The following is a 26,437-nucleotide window of genomic DNA, read 5'->3' on the forward strand; positions in this document are numbered from 1 at the left end:
TTGCTGAAGTCTATTTTCATTTCTCACTCTCATCCTCTCTCTCGCTTGCTCATTCTCCCTCTCTATCTCTCTCTTTTTTCAGTTTTTCTTTTTTTCTTTTTTTTTTTTTTTTTTTTTTTTTTGTATCACAAAAGAGGTGAAAATTTTGAAATCGAATTAAAATTGTGATGAATGAAAATTCATCTATTCAATGCAAAGTGTTAAAGTGCATTATCACAATTGGATATTGACACAAAAAGTTGTGCAAAACGTGATGCGATAATATCCGATTTGAACTGTTCATTTTTCATTTCGTATGAATGCTTTTGAATCTAATTTTCATTTCAACAAAATGTTGCATTCACAAGAAAAAATTTAAAAATTTGGTTTCTTGTTGTTTAAATAATGAAATGAAAAAAATTTCATGTTCAAAAGTGTATGCAAAATTAGAGATGATAAATATAAACGCATTAACGTTGTGGAACTTGAAACTTCATTACAGAATTTGAGAAAATCTTTGTTGCTTTGAAAAAGCAACTTTTTTAAAAAAAAATAAAAAATCTCAAGTTCTCAGTTAGCAACAAGCAAATACAATATTGTATATCGGTAATAATAAGCGCCAAACAAGTTAAAAATGCTTACATAAGTGCTGCAATCTGTTACGTATCTTTCAGAGATTGATAAATAAAAACAAAAAAAGTGCCAATATAGAAAAATTCCAATAAAAACGTTGATTCTTTCAAAATAACCAGTGAATGATTATAACCTTTTTTAATAATTAACATTTATAAACAAAACAAGGAAACAAATGAGTACAACTCGATCAATTCAACTGAATAAAAACATTCATTCTTTTATTCAAATATTGAATATTGAATCATAAATAACTTCCCTTTCCTTTCCACAGAAAATATGAAAGAAAAAATAATTCTTTCAAAAAGTACCATTCAAATGAAGCAAATTCGAAATCATTTTATAAATTCATTAAAAAAAAAAGAAAGAAAGAAAGCTTTTTTTTGAAAATCCAAATTCTTCTTACCAGTAATTGCTATTCTGTGTACACTCGCAACTGTTGAAAAACTGTTTTTCATCATCAATAAATATAACTGGGAGTGGCAAGCCAGGAAAGCGCACATTCAGTGTTTCTTGAGGCGTTAACGCAAGCAACTGATTTGGAGATGCAGAAGAAGGAGAGGAAACAGGCGATGCGGTTGCATTACCTTCTGCATTCGTTGACTCTGTTTGCTCCAACTTGACTTCGCGTGGGAGCTGCTTCATAAGAGAAGCAAACCTGCTTGCAAAGACACGAGCATAAATCCGCCTTCCTTTCGAATATGATCCATAATTTGCAAAGGCTCTTTTTTCTTCTTCATCAGACTCGCAAATGTCTGCTGCTTCTATTGCTGCTTTTTCCACCTCCTTTTCATCCTTTCCTTCTGTTTCCGCTGAAACACTTTGATTTTCTGATTTCACACCAGCTACATCCTCAGGAGCATCTTTTGTCGCATCCTCTTTAATGCCAGCTTTTTCCGTGAATTTCTTAATTCTTTTTGCTTTGATCTTTCTTTTCCATTCATCCATCTCTCTTCTGTTCATATCTCCTTTCCACATCTTTGTGACACGCCACGCCATCTCCTGCATGTTCATCGATTCGGCACATACTATTTTATATTGAGCGTTCGGAGAATAAGCAGACCCAGATGAAACCATCCGCATGCTATATCTCATTTCTTGAGCTGATGAGTGGAACGACTGCTTCAAAGTCGAAAGATAGCTTTTCTTTGCAGTTGCAAACTCTTCTGGCGAAACAGTAAATAATTCCAACTGGTAGATAAGGAAAAAAAAAAAAGAAGAAGAAGAAATCAAAAAGAAGAATGTGCCCAAACAAGCAATCAATTCAGAAATTTAATTGAAAAAAATAAGAACCAAATTGAATGATAATCCAAGAAGTAAATGAGCAAACAATAACATCTTCCAAATGAGCATCTAATCTGCTATGCATGTGAAGAGGGTCATAAGCATCGCCCACCACATATGCATAGAAATACAACACCCCTCCTGAATCTCTCGATAAATTGAAATCGACAATATATCCCAGCTGCTCTTTTGTCCTTAAGCGATCAAACAACGCCGATTCCAAAAAGATGAAAAAGAGCTCCACCGCAATCAAATCTCTGATGTTAAACTGTTGCGACAACTGAATGTACACCATCACTGAAGAGTTCCTCATCGAAGGAAGCGGATGCACACGGTCGATGATGAACACATGGCCATCAGGGAGCAAAGCACTGACAGGGCATGGAATGTGGCTGACAGACAAAGGAGGAGGAAAAGGAACATGAGACAGCGGAGTTTTTATTAGACCATTGGCTGTTGTTGAATTCTTTGGTAACTCCTCAATTGACGATGATTGACTGACATAAAATGCACCTCCGTTCGTTGGACTGCTGATGGAATTGTGAGAATTTTCCAACATCAATTGCGATGGCTCGATGTGTGGTTCAGAAACAACATCCCCACCCACTTTTTTCAGGAGGTCATTTCTGTACAAAAGCGGATTTGCCAACTGCGCCAAATGGACTGCATTGTGCTCTGTTATGTTCCCGAGCACTATGCATTCAACGGTGAGTTCTTGCCACAGCCTAGTTTCCCACTCGCAGAAGTCCTCAAATGTAAGCTCTTGGACGACCTGTAAATCGTGTGATGCAGAGAAGGAGTCCGGATACAAGCACATACTAACTAAATCTTTGCCGATGCGTTCAGGACTTTTGATGATGTCTGATTGAAGAATCTTTTGATACTCATCTTTGACAATGTTAAACCTGTTACCATTTAAAAAAAAAACATTATCCAAAAAAATATATATAATTATCAAAAGTTAAAAATGAAATTGCATTCATAACAAATTGCAAAAATAAATAAATAAATAAATTTATAAAAACGAGAAAAAGACAGAGAAACACATACAATTTCAGAGACGGCTTGTGGTTAAAGAGATGTCTGAATGCAAGACGTACATATTCATCAATCCTTTGCGAATTACCCAAAACAACCAGATCGAGTCCATTTTTTGAGCTTGAGAGGTTGGCACACATCTCCGCATCCTCCAGCTCGTAGCTCTGCTCGTTCATTACTTTGCTCACCAGCGAAGTCAGAAGCGCACTGCACCAGCTTCTTTTCGTACCTCGACGAAGACTCACGGGAATGCAAAATTCGAACTTCGCCCCTATTCGCAGCACACGGTGCAGCGCACACGGCTTGTGCCACACTTTCAGCGAAGGAGTGTCGTAGATGCATACCGGAAGGCTCAAAGAAAGGCATTTTCTCGGGGGATATCCTGCAAAGGGAGACATCTGGTCAAAACGATTCCCCTTTTCAGTGATGGGTTCAGCAGCACTTGTTTGATTCACTTCGATTGATTCGCTTTCTGTTGGGGTTGTTGTATTTGCTATCTTCTCTTTCTCATCCTTCTCTTTGGATTGAGACTCACTTTCCTCCTCTTCTTTCTTTTTTTCAATAGCCTTTTTATTCTTGTCTTCAACAACAACGACATTATCATCGCTCTCTTCTTTTTCTTTTTCTTTTTCTTTGTCTTTGTCTTTTTCTTTTTCCTCTTCTTTGTCTTCGTCCAGCACCAGCCACAGCTCCTCGTCTGTGCTTCTGTGCACCTTCACCGAATCCAATATGATGGTGCAGTTATCGAAATGCGCTTTGGTCAGTGCGAATTTCCTTGGAAGCGTCCATTCTGCGTTCGATCGCCCTTTTCGCCTCATCTCTGCAAGCACTTCGTCTGCTGTCTTCACAGAAAATCTGATGCGCTTTTGAAGTGGATGGAAATGGCTGCATAGATTTTGTAGAGAAATGGCAGTTGAAGAAGCTGAAGAAGCAGAAGCAGCAGCAGCAGAAGAAGAAGAAGAAGAATTTGGTGATGTGCTATTTTGTGGTAATGTTAAAATGTTTGTTTCTACTGCACCAGCTTTGTGTGCTTCTGTCCAGTTTGGAAAAGGAATGAGAGAAAAATCATGAGACAAATATCTGTTTGGTTTAATGAAGGAAAAAGGATATTGCTCAGATGAAGTGGAAGAAGAAGAGGAGGAAGGAGAAGAAGAAGCAAGCGTATCAGATTGATGTGCAGCTTTCTGCTTCTCCTCCCTTTTCTTCCTCGTGTCTGCTTCAAAGGGGATTTCGAAGTGGATGGTGTGATAATACTTCTCAAACTTCAGCAGCGGTGGAATAACTTCACAGAAATCGGGCAAAGAAAGCAGCGACACAAACGCTGGTGTGATGTATGTTCTGATGTCTTCAGGTAATGAATTCAGAAGTTGTTTTTCAGAGTCAGTATATGCAGTAATGACAGAAGAAGAAGAAGATGATGATGATGATGACGAAGATGAATCATCAGTTTCGGTTTCAGTTTCAGTTGAAGCAGTTTCTTTCAATTGCTCTTTTTGATCCTTCTCCTGTTTGATATCTACAGAAATTTCTTTCTCTTCTTTCACTTCACAAGCCTTTGCCTTTTCACCCTTTGATTTATTAGGCGTAATTTCTATTCCTTTCTCCTTCCTGTCCTTCAACCATTGCCCCAGCACCTCATCCTTCATCAGCAGCAACGCAATGGAATTCTCTTCGTTGAGCAGCTGGAGCATCTCTCTCACACAGCTCTCGTCAAACACAGGCATCGCTGCATTCTCAAGCAGCAGAAGCTCCGGCGGCATGTCAACCAGCGCAGAGCTCAGCGATTCGGCCTCAGAGAGCGGCGATGACGACAACGTCATTGCAACCTCTGCATACATCGAGTCGCGGTAGTCTGTATGCACATGCAGCGGGAACGGGGAAGGCGTCTCCCGCAGCATCTCCACGTAGTCCAGGCACAGCCCGTACACCTCCTCGGCGTGGGCAGCTCCTTCCTTCGTCAGCGTGATGAAGAAGCCGCAGATGTCGATGTCGGGGCTGCAGTCGAGCAGTGAGAAGTCGAGTGAAATGACCCACCCGCGCCGCAGCAGAAGCGCAGCCAGCGAGCCTTCGCTCTCGCTCCGCAGGAGTGACTCCAGACAGCGGATGGTTGTGTTCAGCTTCTGCAGATGCTCAACTGGCGGAAGTGCAAAAAGGATTCGAAACTGAATGCTCTCTTTGTCTGTGAGAAGAATGTGAAGACAATGCGAACGGAGCACAGCAGCGGGAAAAGCACGCTGCGGTGAAAGAGGAAGCGATGGAAGATGAATTTTTTTTATTCCACTTTCATCGATTTCTTCGACTGTTGAAGAGGAAGCTGAATGTGGATACAGAAGAAGTACTCCACTCTCGCTCAATTCTCCGAGAGATTCGTATTTTTTGCGCAACACTTTTAATCTCTCTTTTTTCTCTTCTTCTTTTGCTTTGCTATTGTATGCATCTGACAGCTCGATGCATGCATCATGCAGCACCTTATCGAAGACTTCCATTGGCTCTCGAATCTCCGCTGGGCAAAAGCGTTCGCTCAATGTCTGCGGATCTCCACTGCGAATTTTGGAAAAATACTTTCTGCACATCATCTCCAGCGAGTCCAGAGGCTCTTAAAGCGATAATAATTCATCAATCAATACAAAAGAACAGTGAAAATCGCAAAACATTTTAAAGAAATTTTAAAAAACTTTTTGGTGATACCTTTATCAACAAGTGCCAAATACATATTTTCCCCAACAAATTGTTGATTGAATAACGAGATTAAGGCTTCACGAGTCTGCATTATAGATGTTCCATCTGGAATCAGCGTTATTTTATTTCCAGCTTTGAATCTATGCAGATAGTGATCGTCCTTTGCAAAAGATTTCAAAACTTCCAACATTTTCCTGTTTGAACTGTTCATGTTTGTCTGATGCTCAGAGTCAACTGAACTCAATTCCCTTTCTGCACAGCTCTCATTGAACAAAGGTGAAATGAAAAATTGAGAAAATCTGTCGAGCGCATCTTCGAAATAGTTTGAGTTGATGCTGAAGTAAAATTCTGTTTCAAGTGGTCCGGTTGATGCATTATAATTCCCAAAATGCGCAGATAAAAAAGAAGAGAATTCATCTTCTTGCGGGTACTTTTCAGTGCCCAAAAACAGCATGTGCTCAAGATAATGACTAAGCCCCATCAATTCACGAGGATCATTAATCGATCCTGTTGAAATAGTTAGATGGCATGCAGAAGTGTCAGTTTCTTTCCAAGAAACAATAATGATTTTCAATCCATTTTCAAGTCCAATCAATCTGTACTTTTTGGGGTCATTAAAAGGTATAATAATTTTTTTTTCACAAAACATTTTGCGTCTGTATTGTCAACTTATTTATGAAAAAAAAGGAAAATATAATTTAAAAAAATTATGTGACACTTGTATTCTGTTGTTAACAATTTCAAATAATTTGCTTTTTCTTTCTTTCTTTTCTCTTTTCTCTTCACTTAACTTCACTTTTCTTTTGATTTCTAAACAGGACAAAATTTTTTGGTTATGCAATTTTTTTCTACCCAATATTTTCGAATATATTTCTTAATTCAATAATTTTAATTTTTATTATTTTGGTTCAAATTCTTTCAAAAATAAGAGAATTCAAGTTATTTCCAAAAGCTCTATAAATAAAAAAAAATAAAAAAAAAATAAAAATAAAAATAAAAAATAAAAAAAAAACTTTGAAAGAGGAGACACAAAACACTGAGAAATTTGTGACATAAACTTGACAAATAATTTTTTTAATAATTGTCTGACTCATATTCCTTTCAAAAAAACATTTTTCTAAAATGAGAGAACGCCCATAATAAATTATTGAATAATAATGAAATGATCATTTTATGATTCTGCCTCATATACACTTTATATATTAGTTTTGAATATGATTAAATATTTAAGTTGTTTGCTTATTGTTTTACTTTTATTATTTTCCCTCATACTCATATTTTCGTTAACAAAAATGAAACTTTGCAAATATCTTTTTTACCTGTTTTGATGAATTGTATGAAGGCTAAAAAAAGGAGAAACAATTACAAACTTCAAGACTTATCAATGAAAAAGTCTAAAAGCAAGAGAATGAAATGCGTTTGGAGAATAGTTAAATACGAAGAATTAGAGGAAAAGAAAGAGAGTGTGTGAAGTCTAAATTCTTTCATGTTCCATTCATTCCTATTTTTTAATGTCCCGAAGTTCCTATTTTGAAAAGAGGAACTCCAGAACGTGAAGAGAAAACCGAAATCTTAAGTATTTGAATTCTACATTTCAATATGAATTCTATGAATTTAATTTTTTCGCAGTCACATATTATCGCATGTGATTTTTGAGCTGAAAGATTAATCTTTTAGAGATTTAATCAATATTGAAAAAATAAAAGCAAAACATCTACTTCAAATAGGACTCCAGACGAAATGTGGTTCACACAATTCACAAAACACGCATTATTTTTTGAGATTATTACGAACCGCATCAGATAAAACTTCATCAGAAAACATGAATAACATTGGTTATGCTTTGCATTTTGGTTGCATGTTACTCAAACAGAGTGGGATCCTTTCTCATATAAATGGAAAAAAGAACTTTCGTGTACCTTTTCACATTAAAAAAAGTTAGAATTATTTTCTAAAATAAAAAATAAAATTTAATGATGATGAAGCAAATGGTTATTTTAGCGGAATCAACTTGATTTTTTCAACATTAACAAAAATATGTATGTTTTTTTTTCTTTCCTTTCAAATAATTTTTAAATTTCTTTCAAATGAATAGAGCAAGAAAGCTCAAGCTAATGAATTAATGAAAAAAGCACAGTTGGTATATTTTCTTCCTTTAAGAAATCATTGAGTTTTTTTAATTGAAAAAAATAGAGGTCAATGAAGTGGGACGAGCAAACGTGGGCTCATCAATAAATATCCTTATATTTTAAAGATTTTATTCATCAATATCGCTGTGCCCTTCTTTCAACAGCTGCAGTTATGAAGAGAGTTTCAATTGTATCAAAAGATGAATGTTAGAATATTTTCAAGGCTCAATTATACTATTTCAATTATTGGCTTTGATTTGCTTTATTTGTTTCATCTGTACGCTCAGAGCTATAAAGCAAAAAGCCATTCCACTGGAGATTCAACGTATTGAGGCAGTTATTAAATGAAATGGGTTGAATGCGCTTGCGCAGTAGTTTGATGCCAAGGATGAAGAATGCTAAAAGAGGATACAAAAGAAGCGGAAGCACTCAAGAGAAAAATATTTTCAAATACGAATTCTGATAATTTGTTCCAGGTGTCATTTTTCAAAGGATAATTTTAATTGATAAATTCAACTGGTGAATGTCAATAGACTGTCACTGCCAGTAATTCTTTCTGAATCTGCTCTATCTCCAGAACACTGCTCCACGTCAATCGCATCGGACATTGTAAGAACAGCAGCTCCAAGCGGGAAATGTTGGATAAGCACTCTTTTTATGGATGTGAGCGTTGGCCTTGCTTCAGTACTGACTGCTATGCATTCTTTTGAACATTCTCTCAGATTGCTTTCTCCGATCATTTCGATATCTGGTCTTTCCCCATTCACAATCTTCTGCCCTGCCACCTCGGCCTCATAATCACCAAACGGGATCTGAAGTGTCAAGCACTCCCACAGCATCATCCCGATCGAGAATGAAACTGACTCTTTTGTTGCTTCCATCTTCTTGTTGATCAAAAGTTCTGGTGCCTTCCATCTCAAACACTCCTTTTTGTAATAATCATCATCTTCAAAGGCAGACGAGGGCAGGGAATCTTCATCATCATCATCATCAGTTGCGGATGTCACAACCGTTGATGAAGAGATAGAAGATGAGTCTGAATCATCATCTGACAACAAGTCCGAATGCATCACAATGCAGATGACCATGTGCTCTGAGAATAACACAATGTGCGGACTCAGATTGTCCAATGACTGAAGTGGATTTTCCATTTCATCAGATGAATGAAGAGCGAGATTAGCCACCCAGAACAGAACTTGAGCTGCTGTCATCTCCCTTTCCTGAAAAGTGCCAATAGCCATTTCCTTTGTCTTATTCTTTCCATGCAGCAGCATGAACAGTGAATCCCTTAGATCCACAATCAGTTTTTCATGAGGAGACGAGCAGGCCATTGCATCTACCAGGTTTGACATGGATGAAGTGGTTGGACACAGACTCTCCGATCGAACAAATGTGGATTCTGTGTCTGAAGTGTCTGTTGTTGAAGTGGATGAAATGGATGGTGAAGGAGTTCTCTTTTGAATCTCTTCTTCCTTTTCTTCTTTCTCATCCACTTTCTCCAGCATCCATTCTGGAATCTTGTCTGAATCTCTCCCCAAGATATATTCTGTTGAACCACTCTCAGACAGAAGATGCTCGGATGATTCAGAATGCCCCAAGCTTTTCGCATACACCCTCTTCTTGATCCTCTCCTCATTCTTCTTCTCTGCCTCCCTCTCTGCTCTCCTCCACTGCTCTTCTGGCGACATCTCCATCGTCACCATCTCAAATGCCTTCGGATCCTTTCTGATGTTATCGTTCACAATCTCTCTCAGATCTTTGTTCTCGTTCTTTGCCTTCTTCCATCGAACAATGAATATCACTGCGACAATTAAAATAATCAAAAGAATAATTGCCATTGCAATAACTATTATTGGCCAAAACGACTTTCCTTCTTTTCCACTTTCAACAATTCTTTCATCTCCATTTGTTTCTGATTCGCTTCTATTTTTCAGTAGGAACGACTGTGTTGTTGAAAAAGTATTGGAATTCCCAAACAGAATGCACAAACTAACTTCAGTCTCTTCTCTCATATTCTCCAATTGTGAAGACGTTGCGATTGTATGTATTTCATTTTCTGATAGATATCCATCTTTGTTGATCTCATGGAGTTCAATGAATTCCTCGTCTCCGCTTGTGAAGCACAATTTCAAGGTCAGATTGCAAGGAAAAAGAAGCTCCCCAAACAGAGTCAAATTTGTTGCATTCGAGGATGTTGGTGAGCTCTTCACTTCGTGCAGCACAGGGATAAATAGTGCCGATGGTCTCTCGCTGGCTATTCCACTCAGCTCACATCCATCATTCAAGATCCACAGTGAGGAATCTGGCAAAACTCCATCCCCTCCTTTCACACTTGCCATATCCAGCTTGGTCGAATCAGAGCACCAAATATTTCGTCGAGCTGATGGATACAACTCAATCCCTGGATTGTTGTTCACAAAGTCGCCTTTCTCGATTCTCAGAGCTCCTCCTCTTGCTGAAAGTCCACCTTCGGCAGAGTTTGTGAAAGTCGTGTCACTTATTAGTGATTTGCTTTGTACCACATCCACAAGCGATCCATTCCACTCGCAAATGAGGAGATTGATATTGGCCATGTGCGGCCCATCTATTTGGACTTGTTTTGCTCCATCAAACATGCATCCTTTAATCTCGATATCTTTGCAAAACAACAACGAGGCAATGCTTCCCGTTGTTTTGCATGTTTGGCATCTTGCAAACGAGCAATTGGACAATTTCGCAATGGAGTCAAATCGTTCAATTCCAATTATACTCACATCCTCTCCCTTACATGTGATATTTTCAATGAAAGAAAGCGATAAAGAAAATGAAGCTGATGAAGTATCTCCATTCGAAGTCTTGTTCTCACCTCCATTGACCGCAATAAAGCGTCCATTGCGCACTTCTACTTCTGTTACATCCAAATTTTCCATTTTTACTGCTGCCTTTCCGCTGATCTGTATAAAATCTTTTTCAATATCAACATTTTTGACAACAAAATTGTTGACTTCCGTCGACTCCTTGATGTGGATGGCATCGTCATATTCAAACGAAAGCGAAGAAATGTTCACCTTGTTCAGGAAACATTCGCCTACATCGATTGAGAACAGGCAAAATGGAAGAGATCTTTTTGATCCTCCAAGCAAGCTTCCTGCCTCAAATGAACACGAATTAAGTGTTGCCTTGCCTGAGTCCACCTTCAAGAAAGAAGTGCGTTCTGTTTGCAGCACAATCTCAAATACGAACAGAAGGGATTGCAGCTGCACCTTGCCACTTGTGCGGATCACGAAATCCTCAGATCCCTTTATTTCTCCTTTAACAGTCACAATGCTGCCATTCTCCTGCAATCCCCTTAACGTCAATGTTTCGAGCACAATTTCTTCGTCCACAATTGACTCCTCATCGACAAACAGCTGGCTGAAAAAATCATGAGTCAGATGCCGCAGCCCAAAACCGATTGTGGCGCATGGCAGCTTCGGTTTTCCACACTGCTGCTCATTGCTCCCTCTGTTCCCTTCTTTGCTCGACACCACAATGGTGTCAGATTGATACTTCACAATCAGGTTCATCAGATCCAGCGCCTTCTCCTTGTGATCAACTTCGTCCATCCCGAATATTGCATTTTGTTTGATAAATTCTTCATCACGGAAGTCGAGGTTGAACTGCGTTTCGTTGATCTGGCTTTCAATATGGTGGCACTCAATGAACACATCATTTCCGACTTTCGCTGTGTTTCTTCTAAAAGTCACGTTATCAAACTCAAATTTCAGTTCTCCATTCTGCCTGGTGGAAAGATGCACGCCTCCTCCTTTCCCTTCGCTCGCTGAGCATCCACATAGCGTGACACTAGTATTCTTTAGCTTGAATGATCCTTCTTCATTCAACGCAAACAGAACTGCTCCTCCCTTTATGCTTCTCCCAGCACGACACTCTTGCCATGCACACGATTCAATTTCAACTTTAACTCCACAAGTGCATGCGCTGCATATCAAACTTGCATCTGTGCCTTCCTCATTCACTGAAGAGAAAGTGCAATTCTTTGCAACGATTTCGCCCGTGACATTTATTTCGTTGTTTTTGTGGCTTCTGCTTTCATCTTGCACCTTCATCAGACTTCCGCATTCAGCTTTAGTTTGTGAAACTCTGCATTCATCAAAAAAGCTCTGGACTCCAGAAAGAAATACAAAAACACTTTGCTTCGCTTCAAACGATGTGATCATGCATTTCCATAAACGCAAAATTCCCTTTTTCACAAAGCATAGAGCAGCATTATCCATTTTATCTTCGACTCCATTGGTTGACAGTGAGCAATCGTCAAATTCAAGTATTTCACCATCGCTTTCGAATATTCCTGTTTTTCCATTTGGCTGCAAGCGATATGTGCAAATGTCAAGTTCTCTCAGTGAAAGGGTTTTGCTGTTGCTTATCAACACAGACACTGCACTTTCTTCTTTGCTCCCAATTTCAAGAGCAGAACGCACAACTTCATCTCCTCCTGAACCTTGGGACTTAACAACCAGCCCTGATAAATCGTATGAACCATCCACTCTTGTTTTTTCTTTGATTTCCACGACCTTGCTGCTTGCATCTCCGACAATATGCTTCAGCCCCATCCACATCGACTTGCAAGGATCTTCATCACTCCCGCATCTCGCAACATCGTCTCCTTCTTCCCACACAACCGCAACTGAATTGCTGTATTCAACCAGAAATCGGAGGAGATCTGTGTTGTTCCGCTTCTCATCAGTTCCCACAAACAAATTCGAGTTGTCGTTCAACCCATCAACGCTGAATACAAATGTCTGATTTGTCACCGATTCATTCAGATCGTTGCTGAGGATAAATATGTTTTTGCCAAGAAATGCATCATTGCCTTCGAAATGAACATTTGCAAACGCAAAAGAAATATCAGAAGCTGCCTGTTTGTTGTTCAAGAAGAGGCAACCTCCCTTGCCAAAACTACTTGTTTCAGCAGCACATCCTTTCATCTCGCAACTACTCACTTCAAACAAACAACTTCCAGATATGTTAATGTTTATCGCTCCACCTGTGTTGCTTGCAATTGACTTCACATTTGTCATATTACACTGATCCATCTTAATTGCATTTTTTGCATCTTCGCTGAAAAGAACAGCACAATCTGCATTTGCATTGGATAAGTCCACAAATGAGCAGTTGCTGATACTTACTATTGGCTCGCCGCATGCAATATGCTCAGCTCCAAGAAGTGACAATTCCAATACAGGCTTTAATGTTCTGATATTATGAATGGTTGTCCAATTCATAATCAATATTGTTCCACTGCTATGGATCATGGTGTATTGAATCTCTTCGCTCAACTCTTCCTGTATTTCAAAGATGCATTTCTGAACTTCCAATACTCCGTTTTGTGATGTTGAGCTGATCAAAGTGTGCTTTGTATCATCAAAGCGTTTTGGCAACTGAAGAACTGTGTTATTTATCAGAGTGTTTCCCTCAGAAATAATTACGCAATCTGACTCTCCTCCAATTGTTGACTTTATTATCACAATGATTTGGCTGTTTGTTTTGGTTTCAACACTCACACCTGTCAGATCGGTCTCCTGCTCAATTGCTGAGCATCCAGCGAGTATTATTCCTTTCTCATTATCGTCTGCAAGTCTGCAAACTCCGTAATCCACACTTGCACATGGGCACACTTCCATGCCGCACCATATTCCATTATCTCCTGTCAGCCCATCCACTTCAATGAACAACGAGCTGTAACCTTCGAGGAAGATGAGAAGATCAACATCATTTTCGAACTTTGATCTGTCTTTCCCCATCAGCGAGTTGTCCCTCTCAGTGATCTTTGCGTAAAATGAAAACGTTGATGCTGTCACAGTCTTTCTCAAGTCTTGGCAGACAAGATACACATCTCTCCCACATCTTGCTTCATTCCCTTCCACATTCATTCCGGCCAAATCAAATCTCGATAATTCACCCTCAAATCCCATCCAGAGTCCTCCTCCACATCCACCTCCATTTCCTTGCTCCGTTTTTCCAGCAATGCATCTCTTTATTGATGTGGCATCACTTGTTGAACTGATTCTCAATTCTGCACTGCCTCTCATATCCATCTTCAATCCTCCTCCATTCCCTCTTTCTGCAACACAGTTTTCAATGGTTGTGTTTTCAACAACAACAATTCCACCATCAGCAATCACCCCACAAATAAACCCTCCATCTCCTGTTGACAACTTGATTCCGCTTCCATTACAATTAATCGCATGAATCTCATTTGCCTCAATTGCCTTTATCAGCCCAGAATCCGTGAACTGACAAGAACTCCAATTACACATGCTCAATCTCAACACACAACTGCTTCCTGCATAAATCAAGCTGCTTCCTTCCATGTTGCATTCGCTGGCATTCATTTCATTTGCGGTGAATGAGCCTCCATTGACAACCTCAACAAATCCATTTGCACGAGAGAATGAGATATTTCTCAGATCGACATTTTCAATCACAAATTGAGAGGCATCTCCGTTTGCAGCGAAACCAGATTTCATAAATTTCATTGAGTGCAATTCCAGTGATGACACTTTCACTGTTCCTTTTTCCACAGCAAACAACGAGTATTGTATCACATTTACTCCAGTCAAATATTGAAATCCACACATATTGAATTCCAAAGTGTCTTTTTTCAAGTAAAACAGCGTTTCATGATGCTGCAGAACTGAGGGCAAGTTCAACGCAAGATTTCTCATTGTTGTTTTGTTCAAAACATCAAACAATCCCTTGCAACTCTCTTCTGCACACGATGCTTCTTCGTGGATTATGAGCAACCCCCCGTCTTCAGCTGCATCAACATCTGTCTGTGTTTTGGAAAAGACAACTGTTGTGCCAACATCCACTGTGCTCTTAACTGTTATGCTTAACGGAGAGCCATTCGCTCTGTTAACTGGGAAACTCAGTGTTCTGCATTTGAAAAATGCAAAACCACAACGATGATGATCAGACCCAGAAGCAGACACTTGAATCCCACTTTGGGGCACATCTTGAGTGTAGCAAAGAATGGGGACGATGAGTGAAGTGTTACTGGCATCGCCTATCCCTTCTGCATTACTCGGATCTTCATTTATTTGCAGGACAAATGCGAATCTCTCAACTGGGATCAACTCCAGATGATTTGATGCAATAAACACGTTCCTCCCATGTTCTGCATGATTTCCGTTGAACACTTCATTAACAATTTCAAACACATCACTTGGCGCAGACAGCGTTAAGAACAAGCCCCCTCCTCTTCCGGTGTCACTCACTCCGATTGGATTTCCATTTCCGTTCTCAGCTCCGCAATCATGAATCTCTGTTGCAATGCCGTTTTGCCCAATCTTGAATGATCCTCCCTGAATCATACTCCAATCGAAACATCCTCCGTTTCCTTCATTGCTTGAGCAGTTTTTGAATGTCACATTTTTTATCCAAAAGAAATCACTTCTTCCGCTTGATGTGGAGAATATACCTCCATTTCCCTCTCCTTTTGAAATGTTGCTAAATGTCACATTCGTCAACATGCTTTCTCCTGTTCCACTCTCGATACATTCCTCAAAGAGCGAACAACTTGACAAGGCAGTATGCTCAATCAAGCAGTTGTCCATTTGCAATTTGGAAAAAATAATGAGAAATAGAGGATTACTCCAAATTCTTTTGGCTGTTTCGTCAAGTCCGGAAATGGTTAAGCTTTTCAATGAGAGCATCTGTGAAGCAGGATTCATCACAAACAGTGAAGCAGAAGAATCATTGGAATTGTGACGAATGGTAACAAGCGATATTTTCATTGATCCTGAAGTCAATGTGAATAAGAATGATGAAGAATCCAGCGAGGATGTGTTTATGATGCAATTATCAACACTTTCACCTTCAAATGACGCTTCTCCTCCATCGATGATCATTGCCGACGGGGAATATATTGAATTCAAAATGTGAACAGTCACTTTTGCGCCTCTTTCCAATGTGTTGAATGCTTTTTCAATTGTTCCACACGGTTCGTTTGACGACAACCCACATATTGTTTCTGAGATCACATTTGCTCTGCAATATGTTGTGCGAATTGTTGGAATCCAACTATCAAATGCAGTACCACTTCCATTGTAAAATACACGATTATCTGGTGTAGTGGAAAATGATGATTCAAATGGATTGGCATTGATAAATGGATTCAAAATTTTGATGTCATTCCCCTCGTTGCATTTGGCTTTGTTTTCAATGAAAAGACAACAAGAAAATTTGATAGGAGGAGGATCTTCATTCATCCATTCTGTCGAATTAAGTGATATTCCTCCACCGCCACGATATTGTTCTTGTCCTGTTCCGTTAGCAACATTTTTCGAAAAAAAGCAATCAAATAACGAATATGAAAACGAATGATACTCAAAAAAAGCACCTCCTCCAAAAGTTCCAGCTTCATTGCTTTCAAAGTTACATTCACTAATCATTCCTTTCTTGGTTCCATAACTTTGATGAATGCGCATTCCACCTGCGTAATTCATTGAAGCAATACATTTGCGAAAAGAGCATTTTAATATTTGATAGTTCCCATATAAATCATATAAAATTAGTCCTCCTGCTGTATTACTTGACACACAATTAGAGAAATTGCATTCAGTCATGTTTACGTCAGAACCAGTTTGAACATCGATTGTTCCATCGTTACGATGACTCATATTTCGAAAATTGCATCTTGTACATTCAAGAGTTGAGGAACCTCTCATATAGATAGCACTTCCATCATCATTAACACTGATATCATGCCATTCGCAATCAATGAAAACATTTGCTTCATTTGCACCAAGTTTTTGCTGCGTCATATGTTTGTTATTTGATTCAGCCACGTTGGATTGGCGAATGCAGCTTTCGAAGGTGATATTGAGAGCTGCAAGTGAAGAAGAAGGGCTATTTACAGATCTTGTAATTCCCCCATCAATAACATCACTAACTCTACGAAAAATACAACTATCGAGCCTTGTCCAAGTTGTAATCGATTTTACCGAAGATGCAGAAGAAGCCTGAAAGGATGATGTGATGTTGCTCATAAAAATGCAGGTGGCAGAAACTGAGCAACAAATGTCTGCTGCTAGGAGCGGAGTTTTTGACATCTCAAACGATGAAAGCAACGAATCGGAAAGAGAAATGAATGCTTCTTTGTGAAATGACATTGCATTGGATGATGAACAGAATAAACCTGGAATTGGTGCGAATGAGCGAATCGAGGAAATTGAAAGATTTTTAACATCTGTCACTCCTCCATCAATCACAAAAAAACTATGTTCAGAAGAAGAAATTGCAGCACAGCTCAAGAGGAAAAGAACTGATTGCTCATTGATTCGAAAGAATGATTGGTTATTTGATGTTTTGAGGATGACACATGAGCCTTCAAGTGTTGTGTTTTGAACAGCAAAAGATCCAAGAATCGTTCCTCTTTCAGTTCCTTCTCGAGCAGAAAGTGATAAAGTCTGATCTAGCTCACAATCATTATTTTTCCAGTTTATTTTATCTTTCCATTTCACGGCAGAAAAGTTTGCTTGGAAGTATGCGAAGAGAATAACAGAAAATATTTTCATTGTATCCGTATGGGCAATTTGCGCGTTACAATCTTTTCAAAACGGAAAAGAGCAAAAACAAATCACACAGATTGATCTTTCCCATATTATAATCTGTTCAGTTTTTCGTTGAGATGAAAATCTCAAAATGTCAATTTATTCATATTTATTTTTTCCAATTTAATAAATATTTTATCTGATGGAAAAAAATTTTTGTTAAAAATTAATTTTTCATATGGGGCAAAATATTTTCATTTATGAAAAAAACAATAATTTGTTCCAAACTTTTTCTCCAACCTTATCATTATAAGTCTTCCATTACCATATCAAAATTTTACAGAAAAATTCCAAAATTGAGACAAATATTTGTTTGAGAAGAATGGAACAAAATTCATAAAGCTAAATATTTTGTCATATATGGCTGATCCTTTTTGAAATCATTCTTTCGTTCGAGTTTTGATCAAAATTTTGTTTTCAATGGGATTTTGAAAAAAATGAGTTGAAACAGGGAGCACTTATTGCTTATGATATTGCTATTGCAAAAACAAATTTTGACACAAATCCCATTGAAAACAAAATGTAAATCATAACTCGAACGAAAGAATGAATTCAAAAAGGATCAACCATATTGTTAATTAAAGTTCATCAAAAAGGGAAATAGTAAATTATTAATTTGTTGGATTGACCATCAATGTTTAACACGCAATTATAAACTAAATCTTGCAATTGATCATTCAAATAGTGTGGTTTTTTTATCCGGACAAAAATTTAAAATTTAATTATCTCAACAAATATTCAATATTAATTTCCAGCAATTTGCACAGTTGTATGTTAGCATATATGACATCGATTCATATACAAAAATTTTATAGCAGTGTTGTATTTTTTTTGAAATAAATAATTTTTATTTTTGAAAATCCGACTTTTGATGAATTTTTCTATTTTAATAACACGATTCAATTCATCTTTTACACATTCAACCTATTTTTTCCATGATAAAAACAATTCTGGTTATTTTATATTTTCCACAAATTGCTCTTTCTAACGGAATGAATAGCTATCATTTTTGAAAAATCATTGTCAATGGGACAACTTAAAAAAATGTTTTTCATTAAATGAAAAAGCATCTAACTGAAGCCAACACTTGTATTAATTAATATAATAGTTATATAAAAAATACCACAAAGTGATAATTTTTAATGGTTCAGTGAAGATTCCAAAAAATAAGTTTTATTCGAATTTCAATGAAACTGAATATTAATAATCAATTGTAAAACAAATGATGCTTATGAAATCTTTGATGAATCATTTTTAATCACAATTTTGTGGGAATTTTTTGTAACTATTATATTAATTAATACAAGTGTTGGCTTCAGTTAGATGCTTTTTCATTTAATGAAAAACATTTTTTTAAGTTGTCCCATTGACAATGATTTTTCAAAAATGATAGCTATTCATTCCGTTAGAAAGAGCAATTTGTGGAAAATATAAAATAACCAGAATTGTTTTTATCATGGAAAAAATAGGTTGAATGTGTAAAAGATGAATTGAATCGTGTTATTAAAATAGAAAAATTCATCAAAAGTCGGATTTTCAAAAATAAAAATTATTTATTTCAAAAAAAATACAACACTGCTATAAAATTTTTGTATATGAATCGATGTCATATATGCTAACATACAACTGTGCAAATTGCTGGAAATTAATATTGAATATTTGTTGAGATAATTAAATTTTAAATTTTTGTCCGGATTAAAAAACCACCTTTCATATTAATTATTGAGTGAATATTTTTATAAAACGACAGTGATTTGAAACTTTTGTTGAATAAATTATCTTTGTACTTAAAAATAAAAATCACTAATTCAAAAAAATCAATTATTTCAAACAATTCAAAATTTATGTGAAAATGAAAACTTTTTTAGAAAAATTATGGTTTTTCAGGCTCTCATCAAAAATTGTGCATTTAATTTTTTGGTAAGTTTTCTTTCGTCATCGTTGTCATCATCATCATCTTCTTCTTCATCTTCATCTTCGCTTTCATTGTTTGATTCTTCATTCTCCAGGGTTGTACTAATCTCTGCGACTTCCCCAGAAGAGAAGGAGCTTGAGGAACCTTCTTTTTCGCTTTTGCTCGACGATTCGTCAAGAACTGACTCAGAAGAGCTTGTGATTGTTGTTGACACCAACGACTCTTTTTCTGCTTGCGAAGTCCGTTGAGTTTGTGGATTTTCATTCATCCATTTATTACGCATCAAAAATGCAGCATTTAATTTCATAATTTCTTGCTCTTCTTCATTCATTGTTGTTTGTTCTGTTTCTTCCTCTTCTTCTTCCTCTTCCTCTTCTTCTTCCTCTTCCTCTTCTTCTTCCTCTTCCTCTTCTTCACTTTCTTCACTTGTTGAATCTTCGATATTATCTTCTTTTTGGAGATCATCATCTTTCGCACGAGTCGAACGCCTTTGCACATCCTCATTGTCGCTGCTTTGACTATCACTCTGATCCTCTTGCATTTCCTCGCTGTCGTGTTCGCCACCAGATATATTTTGCGTTTCTTTACGTTTCTCTCCACTTTCGCTATCATCTTCACTCTCTTGACTTTCTTTGCTTTCATTGCTGCTTTCATTTCCGGACTCATCTTCGCTGTGCTGCAAACTTCCTGACTCCTGTTCTTCTTTAACAGCACGATCTTCCTCCTCCTCCTCCTCCTCTTCTTCCTCCTCCTCACTTTCACTTTCATCCTCTGTTGATTTTTCAGGATCAAATTCACTGTCGGTGTCTGAGTCCTCGTCGCTCAACTCTTTTTGCTTCCCTTCCTTTTTCAGCCTTCGAATCCGCTCTTCTGCGATTCGCTCAATTTCGTCATTCAGCAAATCCTCCCTTTCAACAATATAAGGCTCCCGCTTATGTTTACTCTCAATCAACTTGATTGCGTTTAAAATGATAATAAAAAACAATGAAAAAATTTGAATTTTAAACAAATAAACAATCAAAAAAATTAGAAAATAACAATTATAAACAAACAAACAAATAAATTATCAAAAATAAAAATATTTATTATTCGATATTTTAATATTGTCATTTCTTTGAAGAAATATTCTCTTCCAAACATCAAAAACAAAATAATAAGATTTCATAAAGAAAACGATTTTATTTTCTACACACTTTTGCGAGCGACTCATTCATGTTCGTGTCCAATCTCTTCTTCTTTGCCATCCACTTCACTCGTCTTTTCTCCGTCTGCATCTTCTTCTGCCATTTCCTTTCTCTCTTCATTTCTTTTTCATTCCTTTCGTCTGGTTCTCTCCCTCCTCTTTTCACTTTCCGTTGCTTCTCCTCTTCTTTTTCGCGCTTCTCTTGCTCTACCAACAGCTGCTGGGAAATCGTTTCTCGTGATGCTTTTTCGACTTTAACTCGCTTCAAAGCCAGAGATGCAGGACGAAGCAGAGGAAGAGCCGGAGCAGGAGCAGGAAGCGGCTGTGGAGTTGTGAATTTCTTGGCATTTTTTGAATGGCGAGAAGAAGAAGAAGAAGAGTAAGAAGAAGAAAGTGAAGAACGTCTTGATATGGATGATGCCGTCATTGAAGAAGAAGCAGATTCAGAGTTGACAGGAAAGATTGAATAGATTCCGTAATATGATTCAAATGGCAAATTCTTCAAACTGAAGTGGAACGGTACTACAAAATATTTAGAGAAAGACAGAAAATTTTCATATTTAAGTAAATAATTCGAATGTCAAAGAATCACAAAAAATTTTTTTCATACCAAAAACTTCATTTCTTTTTCTTTCTTCTTCTCTCCGGGCCTCTTCATCATCAAATTTATCCTCTTCTTCAAACAGCCTTTGGTTATCTTTCGTATTCTTTTCACTCAACTCTCTTTCTTTTTCCATTTCCTGTCTTTCTTTCTCTCTTCTTTCTTGTTCAAGCGCTTTTTCTTTTTCTTTTTCTTTTTCTTTTTCTTTTTCTTGTTTCCTTTTTTCTTCTTCCGCTTCATTTTCATTTTCATTCGTCGCATCACAATTTTCTGTTGCAGATTTGCTCAAGTTCTCTTCTTCACTGGAAACATCTCTTTCATCGATCTTCTCTGACTTTTCTTTTTCTTTACTATCTTTGCAACTATCACTTTCAGTTTTATCAGATTTTCTTTCTGTCAAGCCTTGTGGCTCTTCAATAGCTGAATCCTCTTTTCCTTTTGAAGAAATTCTTTCTTTGCGTTCATCTCCCTTTTCTGAACTTTCTTCCTCTCTTTCGCAGTTGGAGTCGCGTTCAGGGCTTTCAGAAGGACTTCTTGACTGAGATGGCTTTAATTGCTTATTTTGTTCATCTTTTGGAATTGGCTCTTCTTTAACTAACATTGTCTCATCTACATCGGGAAAATATACAGAATTTTCTGTTTTGGCTTCTGATTTCCTTCTGGATGCCTTTTTCGGCTTTTCTTCTTTCTGAATTTTATCCTCATTTGCATAGGTTTCAAAACGTTCGGATTGATTAGGCGCATTAACTGGTGTTAAAGGCGATGTGAATGATCTGCTCATCAATACTGTTTACGAAATATAAAAATTAAAATTAAAAATAAGTAAAATAACACTTAATGAAAATACGAACATTTCTAGAGAAATGTCAACAAGTCGGTCCACATTAAAATTCATGCGAAGATGAACAATAAGAGTACAAACCAGTTTTGCTTTTTGCGTTTGAGTCTTTGTTTTAAATGAATTTAACAATTTTTCTAAAAAAAGAGAATTTTTCAAATAAAAATGGAAAAAGAAAGACAATACTGTATTGATTAATTTTATCTTTCAAAATATGATTTTTTTCTTTTTCCTCTTTTATCTATATTTCAAAGGATTCTTTATAAAAATATAAAAAGAAAGATTTCTCATACAATTGAATGCAGCTGATTTTCAACTTCCATTTGCCTAATTTGATTTGACTCCATTATGTCAATTGCTGCCTTGCTATAATTCAATTAACAATTCAAACATTTAAATAAATTTAAAAATTAACCGTTGTGATGACAATAATCCTTGGTAAAATATTAAATATTCGATTGTCAGTTGATATAACCTTATTAGCTTCTCGATGTTCGCTTCAGGCTGAACTGATATGTCTGATAAGAATGTGGGTTTAATATGTTCGAAGAATTATTTAAAATCAAACCAGATTCCAAAATTTTAGAATGTGTTATGTTATTTAAATGCAATTGCAATTGATCAACTGCTTTTGTTTCAACGATGCTTTGTAAATCCAATTTCATAATTTCTCTCCAATTAATAGATTCAGTTGGCTTTGTAAAATGAAGCTCTGCAAGAACATCAACCATTGCTGCACTTCCTTCAGCAGTCATATGTCTGCTATCAATTATTCAATTTCTTTTCAGGTTAAAGTTGTTATAAAAATATTAATTCTGTATTGTTTTATCTTTTGAATTAATTCAAAAAAATAATTATTTGCATCACGATCAATTTCTTTAAATGAGTGTTATCTCTGAAGCAATTGATGAAAATGTAGAAAAATTTCTTGAATTTAATTCAACGCAAATTGTTATGCAACAAAAAGCTATCGAGCAACTCGATAACGATGTTGCAGAAATTATCAAAAAACTTTCTTTTCTTGATGCTGTGAGACGAATCACAATATCTCTCATTGATAAATTAAAGTCCTCATCATCATCTACTAATTCTCTCCAGGATGTTTCGACTGATACACACTCTGAAGAACAATCTACTTTTATTGAGCAAGACGAAAGACTACGAATTTCAGAACTAAATTTCTGCTTTCTGAAAGATACTATTGCGAAAATAGATGAAAGAAAGCTTTCACTATTCCCATTTGGAACAAATGTTATTCCAAAATCGATATTTGAAAAACATCAAGCTCGCATTCCTGTGTCAAAAATCGAGCATTCTTTTTCTCATATTTCTCCTTTACCTCTCTCAAAAGAGACACAAATTACGGAGTTAAATCCTCACAGCAATGTTTTTCGTATGCCTCCAATTGGCTATGTTTCAACTATTTTCAAAAGAAGAAGTGATGCACCTAGACAGCCGTTCTTGGGAAATGCTGCTGGTGGTGAATTAATTTTTAAAAAGCCATTTTTTAATTCATTGGAGCAATATGTGAAACCCAAATCTTTGCTTTGGGTAATATTTGGTTTGTTGCTTATTTTCACTGAACATGTTTTTCGAATTTCCATTTATTAATTATTTTTTCACATGATATGAATAGTCTTTGATAGGAACATCACAACCCCATCGAGAAATTATGTTTATCCTCCAAAGTTTCGAAGCAGGAGGCTTGGCCTTTTTTCTACAAGATGTCCTTTTCGGCCGAATCCGGTTGGATTAAGTTTGGTGCAAGTGGAATGGGTCGAAGAAATAAAAGATAATTTGACAGAATCATTCATTAAGACTAATACAGAAGAAAAAGGAGAAGAAAAGGAAAATGATTCGAAATCAAGAATTTATGAAAACGACTCAAAATGCACTCTTCAACCGGATGATGGTGAAGACAGCTCATGCAAAAAGGGATCTTTTACTCAAAAAGATGCTTATGTTAGAATTGGATTTAGCGGAGGTGATCTTCTTGGCTTGACACCTATAATTGCCATTAAGCCTTATTCAAACAAGTTTGTTATCATCAATACCAATTGTTTTTTTCTTATCAATGTTATCAGAAGGATTGGGCTTTTTTTTTTTTTTTTTTTTTTTTTTTTTTTTATGAGATTGTGAGGAAGGGTGTTGTTTATTCCTTTTTTCTTTTCAATTTTGATTTTTATGATTTTTTGTTTCCTTTTCCTTTCGCTTTTTCTTTAATTCTTTGTATTTTTCCTAAATATATTCTATCTTTTCATTCCATTCAAATATGTCAGAGCTGAATGCTTTCCCTCATCTGCCATTGGATGGCTTTCTTCGCCAGATGATATAACCACACTCTCTTATGATTCGCATAACCCAGTTGATTCAAAAGAAACTTCTTCAACTTCTTCGATTTCATCAACTTCATCGTTTAGTTCAACTTCTCTATCATTTCCATATTCTCTTCCTGCATCTTCTTCTGCTTCTGCTTCTGCCTCTGCCTCTGCCTCTTCTTCTGCCTCTGCTTCTGCTTCCTCTTCTTCCTCTTCCTCTTCCTCTTCCTCTTCTCCTGCTCCTCTTCATCTTCTTCCACCTCCACCTTCATCAAGCGAGTCCATTGGGAGAAAATGCGAAGTTGTATTCAAAGGGCGAAAGAGAGAATTCACACCAGAAATTGAAGGAGTTCGAATCAAAATTCAGAAAATATCAGAAAGAAAATGCAAAGACGAAAGATATTTCAAAGATGAGAATGAAAATGAAAAAGAAAATATTTCTGAGAAAGAAAAAGAAGAAGACATAGATGACATTGATGATGAAGAAGATGAAGATGACATAGATGAAGAAGGATTTGACATGGGAGATATCAAAGACGAGGCAAAGCCGTACGAAAAGAAGAAGAGCAGCATCGAAGGAAGCGACGAATTCTGCATTGTTAACCAGAAGGATGTGGAAGCACTGCCTGAAGAGCCGGATTTGCCTTTGGTAGATACAGCAGCTGAATTGAATACAGTTTTGAGTTATGTTTCCGATTTCATAGATGAACTTGCAAGAGACGGTCTGAATTCACTGGAAAGAGAATGGCTAAGGAAAGTGGATGATTCCGAAGAAGAAGAAAAAGAAGAAGAGAAAGAGAAAGAAAAAGAGAAAGAAAAATTAAGTACAAATGACAAAAATGATCAAAAAGAAACAGACAAGCCATCCGATTTATCTTCTTCTGATGCATCTTCAGCACATTCATCTCAAGTGAATCAATTGTCAAGCCAGCCATTTGCTCATATAAATGAAGAAGATGTAGCGGCTCTTCCACCCGAAGAATCTTTCTTATCTCGCAAAATTGCACATTGGATTAACATGCTTGAAATGGAAGTAAATGCAGGCGAAGAACACAAGGAAGACAAAGAAAAGGATGAAGTTGCAATGAAAGATGAAAAAAACCCAGAAAACAAACAAAGAATTTCAACTGAATTTAACAATAAAGCTGATAAAGAGCAAAAAACAGAAGATTCATCTTCAGCGTGCTCTTCAAGCTCTTCTTCAGCCTCTTCTCTTTCTTCTTGTTTGAATCCTATTCTTTCTATACATTCTGAGCCATCTTCTTCTCTTCTTCAGCAGAAGTGCGAGTGGATAAAGAAACATGCACATGTTGATATTGTCGCGGCTGCTGTTGATTCGCTTTCATTCGACCCTTTGCTTGAGAAGGTATGTGTGTGTGTGTGTGTGTGTGTGTGTGTGTGTGTGTGTGTGTGTGTGTGTGTGTGTGTGTGTGTGTGTGTGTGTGTTAGAGAGAAAGAGATGGAAATTGTGAAGAATGAGAACTTAGTTGTTCGGAATATTATTATTATTATTATTATTTTTCTTTTCTTTGCTTTTCTTTCTATCTAACTTTAGTTTATTGACCAAACTAATCTTTTTTGAAAAACACTCACTATTCAAATTTTCTAATTCATTTTCTCAATTTTTTCTTTCTACACCCCATCCCCTCCCCACAAATAACATAAAACAGGCAAACAAATCCAGAAGGAAATCTCGACACCCCAACAAATCACATCCATTCGAATCAGTTTTGGCTGTTGGGGCATTTCGTGTGCTTTTCAATGTGATTGAGAAGTCTGAGCTGGAGAAAGAGAACAACCAAAATTGCGAAGTGATTCACAGGCAGTCGCAGTTTGACGAGAAAGGAAGGAAAAAGATGAGCGTGGCAGACATGGAAAACCCAGTTGTTGTTGTGAGGGACGTTGTTTCTGGCTTTAGAGAAGAAATATTAGTTTGCTTTCTTTTTTTTTTCAAGATTAGTAAATAAACTTTATTTTTGCATGTTTCAAATGCTTTCCAATAATTTCTTTCTTTCTTTTTTTTTATTAAAAAAATAACTCTACCACTAGAATTCTGATGATAGGACAGACGCACAAATAAAGCTTCATCGCAAGTTTATTGAAGAATATCCTCCTTCTTGACACATTCATAAGACAGATCATCTTGTCACAACTTTCAGAAATTGAAATTAGGAGCTAATGTTATAAAAATATTCAAAGAGTTTTAAATATGTTTTATTTTGAGAAATTATTAGTTTTATTAATATT

General features: G+C 36.7%; 4 protein-coding genes across 4 annotated transcripts; 1 reads left to right on the forward strand and 3 right to left on the reverse strand.

Moving 5' to 3' along the window:
* Positions 1-353: 353 nt before the first annotated feature.
* On the reverse strand, positions 354-6,318 carry MONOS_1258 (putative insulin-degrading enzyme). The gene is made up of 4 exons (XM_067865212.1): positions 5,623-6,318; positions 2,947-5,530; positions 1,943-2,801; positions 354-1,803 (listed from the first exon to the last, which is right to left on the reverse strand). The coding sequence occupies exons 1-4, from the start codon at positions 6,260-6,262 to the stop codon at positions 1,015-1,017; spliced, it is 4,872 nt and encodes a 1,623-aa protein (XP_067735726.1). The 5' UTR covers positions 6,263-6,318; the 3' UTR covers positions 354-1,014.
* A 1,440-nt stretch (positions 6,319-7,758) lies between these two features.
* Positions 7,759-16,402, reverse strand: MONOS_1259 (uncharacterized protein; the record flags this gene model as incomplete). Its single annotated transcript, XM_067865222.1, has 2 exons — positions 7,759-16,215; positions 16,324-16,402. 2 exons carry the CDS (start codon positions 16,400-16,402, stop codon positions 8,255-8,257), a joined length of 8,040 nt encoding a protein of 2,679 aa, XP_067735727.1. The 3' UTR covers positions 7,759-8,254.
* Positions 16,403-19,086: 2,684 nt separating this feature from the next.
* MONOS_1260 (putative Iguana/Dzip1-like DAZ-interacting protein N-terminal) lies at positions 19,087-22,627 on the reverse strand (the record flags this gene model as incomplete). Its single annotated transcript, XM_067865233.1, has 9 exons — positions 19,087-20,202; positions 20,444-20,955; positions 21,044-21,820; positions 21,886-21,889; positions 21,957-22,009; positions 22,059-22,113; positions 22,166-22,238; positions 22,288-22,390; positions 22,441-22,627. 9 exons carry the CDS (start codon positions 22,625-22,627, stop codon positions 19,219-19,221), a joined length of 2,748 nt encoding a protein of 915 aa, XP_067735728.1. The 3' UTR covers positions 19,087-19,218.
* Positions 22,628-22,748: 121 nt separating this feature from the next.
* On the forward strand, positions 22,749-26,311 carry MONOS_1261 (putative tRNA (adenine37-N6)-methyltransferase; the record flags this gene model as incomplete). Its single annotated transcript, XM_067865243.1, has 5 exons — positions 22,749-23,433; positions 23,509-23,908; positions 24,152-25,556; positions 25,861-26,121; positions 26,240-26,311. Exons 1-5 carry the CDS (start codon positions 22,755-22,757, stop codon positions 26,309-26,311), a joined length of 2,817 nt encoding a protein of 938 aa, XP_067735729.1. The 5' UTR covers positions 22,749-22,754.
* Positions 26,312-26,437: the final 126 nt, after the last annotated feature.

The sequence above is a fragment of the Monocercomonoides exilis genome, assembly GCF_001643675.1.
Source record: "Monocercomonoides exilis strain PA203 chromosome Unknown scaffold2-2631571, whole genome shotgun sequence".
NCBI classification, from domain to species: domain Eukaryota; phylum Preaxostyla; order Oxymonadida; family Polymastigidae; genus Monocercomonoides; species Monocercomonoides exilis.

Coding starts and splice junctions, on each gene's coding strand:
- MONOS_1258 (XM_067865212.1), bottom strand. CDS start 6,262: ATGTTTTGTGAAAAAAAAATTATTATACCTTTTAATGACCCCAAAAAG. Junction 5,531..5,622: donor TTTGGCACTTGTTGATAAAG/GTATCACCAAAA, acceptor TATCGCTTTAAG/AGCCTCTGGACTCGCTGGAG. Junction 2,802..2,946: donor CACAAGCCGTCTCTGAAATT/GTATGTGTTTCT, acceptor AAATGGTAACAG/GTTTAACATTGTCAAAGATG.